The following is a 1,842-nucleotide window of genomic DNA, read 5'->3' on the forward strand; positions in this document are numbered from 1 at the left end:
TGAAAGGAATGTATAGTCTTTGGTTTGTGCTGAATTGTATTTTGCCTTTTGAAAGGGAGTATGATGAGGTCCGGGTTTGTGGAACCGGACCACATACTACTCCTAATTTTTGTGTAGGCACATTACTTTCGGGTGTGGCCACGTTTTGTATACAACTCCTTTTGAAATATAGGGATGAGGGACCCACGAACACTCCACCGTGAAGGTGTTTGATTAAAAAAAAGGGGGGGAGGTCAGAACAGAGGACGATGACCAGAGTACAAACAGAGAGGAAGCAATACCCCGAGCAGCTGATCAATATTTCCCAGGTCCATGAGTTGAGGCGGAGATGGAAGAAATCAGGAGAGAAATGGGAGAATCTTCCAAGGGAAACGTTAGCAACAATGAAAGGCAAGTGAAACCTTTTCCCCACAGAGGTGAGCCTAGGAAGAAAAAGAAGGATCCAGGGGACTTCATGGAAATTTTTGGGAAGGTGGAAATAAATCTACGGTTTCTCCAAGCTTTAAAGCTGCCCATTTTCAGCAAGTTTATCAAGGGGTTCATCGCTGGGAAGATCAAACCCATTGCTAAGATTGTGATTGGGGAAACCGTGTCGGCAGTGATTGAGAAGAGGAGGATGCCCTCCAAGCGTACTAACCTAGGTATGTTCACTCTCCCTATCTCTATTGGGAACATTAAGGTTGAGCATGCCATGTGTGACTTAGGTACTTCGATAAATGTTTTACCTCTTTCGCTTTATAAGAAATTGGAGGGAGTAAGAATGGTGGATACGAAGTTGGTAATTCAGTTAGCTGATAGGTCATGCATCAGTCCTGAGGGCGTTTTAGAGAATGTAATCGTTGAGCTGCATGATTTTTTGTACCCTGCTGACTTCCATGTTATCAAGATGAGTGAGTACCAGTCTGCTGAGTCTAGCGGAGTGCTTTTAGGAAGACCATTTTTACGCACCACTAAGACAATCATCGATGTGTTTGATGGAACCATTTCTTTAGATTATCATGGGGAGAAGTTTACTTTTAACATTGATGAGGCTATAAAGAAGCCATTGGATATAGAAAATATGCATGCTCTGGATATGATTAACCCCCTGGTCCAAGAATTTCTTGAGACAGAGTTGATGCAAGAACAAGTGGAAAATTCAGAGTTGAGTCACTCCATTGACAAGGAGGTCGCCAATTGGTGCGAAGCAGTTAACACACTGGGAATGACGGATGAAGACTTAGCAGAGGCAATTTTGGAATTTTGCAAAAGTCTTGAATTTGCCAGATCTAAGGAATTGGTCCGTGTCGCTAATGGGGGACATTCACCAGCACCTGAAGGATTTATTACCAAGGAGACAAAGAAGAATCCATTGCCCCAGGAGACAAGTGCGACAAAGAAGGAACTGAAGACATTACCCCCAGGCCTCAGATATGCTAATTTGGAAGACTACGAGATGTTCCCGGTAATCATCAACAGCAACCTGACTCGGAAGCAGGAAGAAGAGTTATTGGAAGTGCACAGGAGGAATAAGACAGCCATAGGATGGACTCAATAAGATCTGGTGGGCATCAGTACTGATCTCTGCATGCACCATATTCGTCTGGAGGATGGAGCCAAACCTCCCAGAGACCCGCAGAGGAAGTTGAATCCGAATATGAGAGAGTAGGTTCTTAAAGAAGTACTCAAGCTACTGTCGCTGGGTATCATATACTCCATTCCCTACAGTAAATAGGTGAGCCCAATCCATATGGTACCTAAGAAGTCCGGCATCCAAGTGGTTACAAATGAGAAGAATGAGTTAGTGCCCACAAGATTAGTGACCGGTTGGCGGATGTGCATAGACTATCGGAAATTGAATGA

General features: G+C 44.0%; 1 protein-coding gene across 1 annotated transcript; it reads left to right on the forward strand.

Moving 5' to 3' along the window:
• The first annotated feature begins 328 nt into the window (after nt 1–328).
• On the forward strand, nt 329–1,537 carry LOC121776780. The gene is made up of 2 exons (XM_042173948.1): nt 329–890; nt 1,113–1,537. The coding sequence occupies exons 1-2, from the start codon at nt 329–331 to the stop codon at nt 1,535–1,537; spliced, it is 987 nt and encodes a 328-aa protein (XP_042029882.1).
• Nucleotides 1,538–1,842: the final 305 nt, after the last annotated feature.

This window comes from Salvia splendens, chromosome 18 (genome assembly GCF_004379255.2).
Source record: "Salvia splendens isolate huo1 chromosome 18, SspV2, whole genome shotgun sequence".
Lineage (NCBI taxonomy): Eukaryota > Viridiplantae > Streptophyta > Magnoliopsida > Lamiales > Lamiaceae > Salvia > Salvia splendens.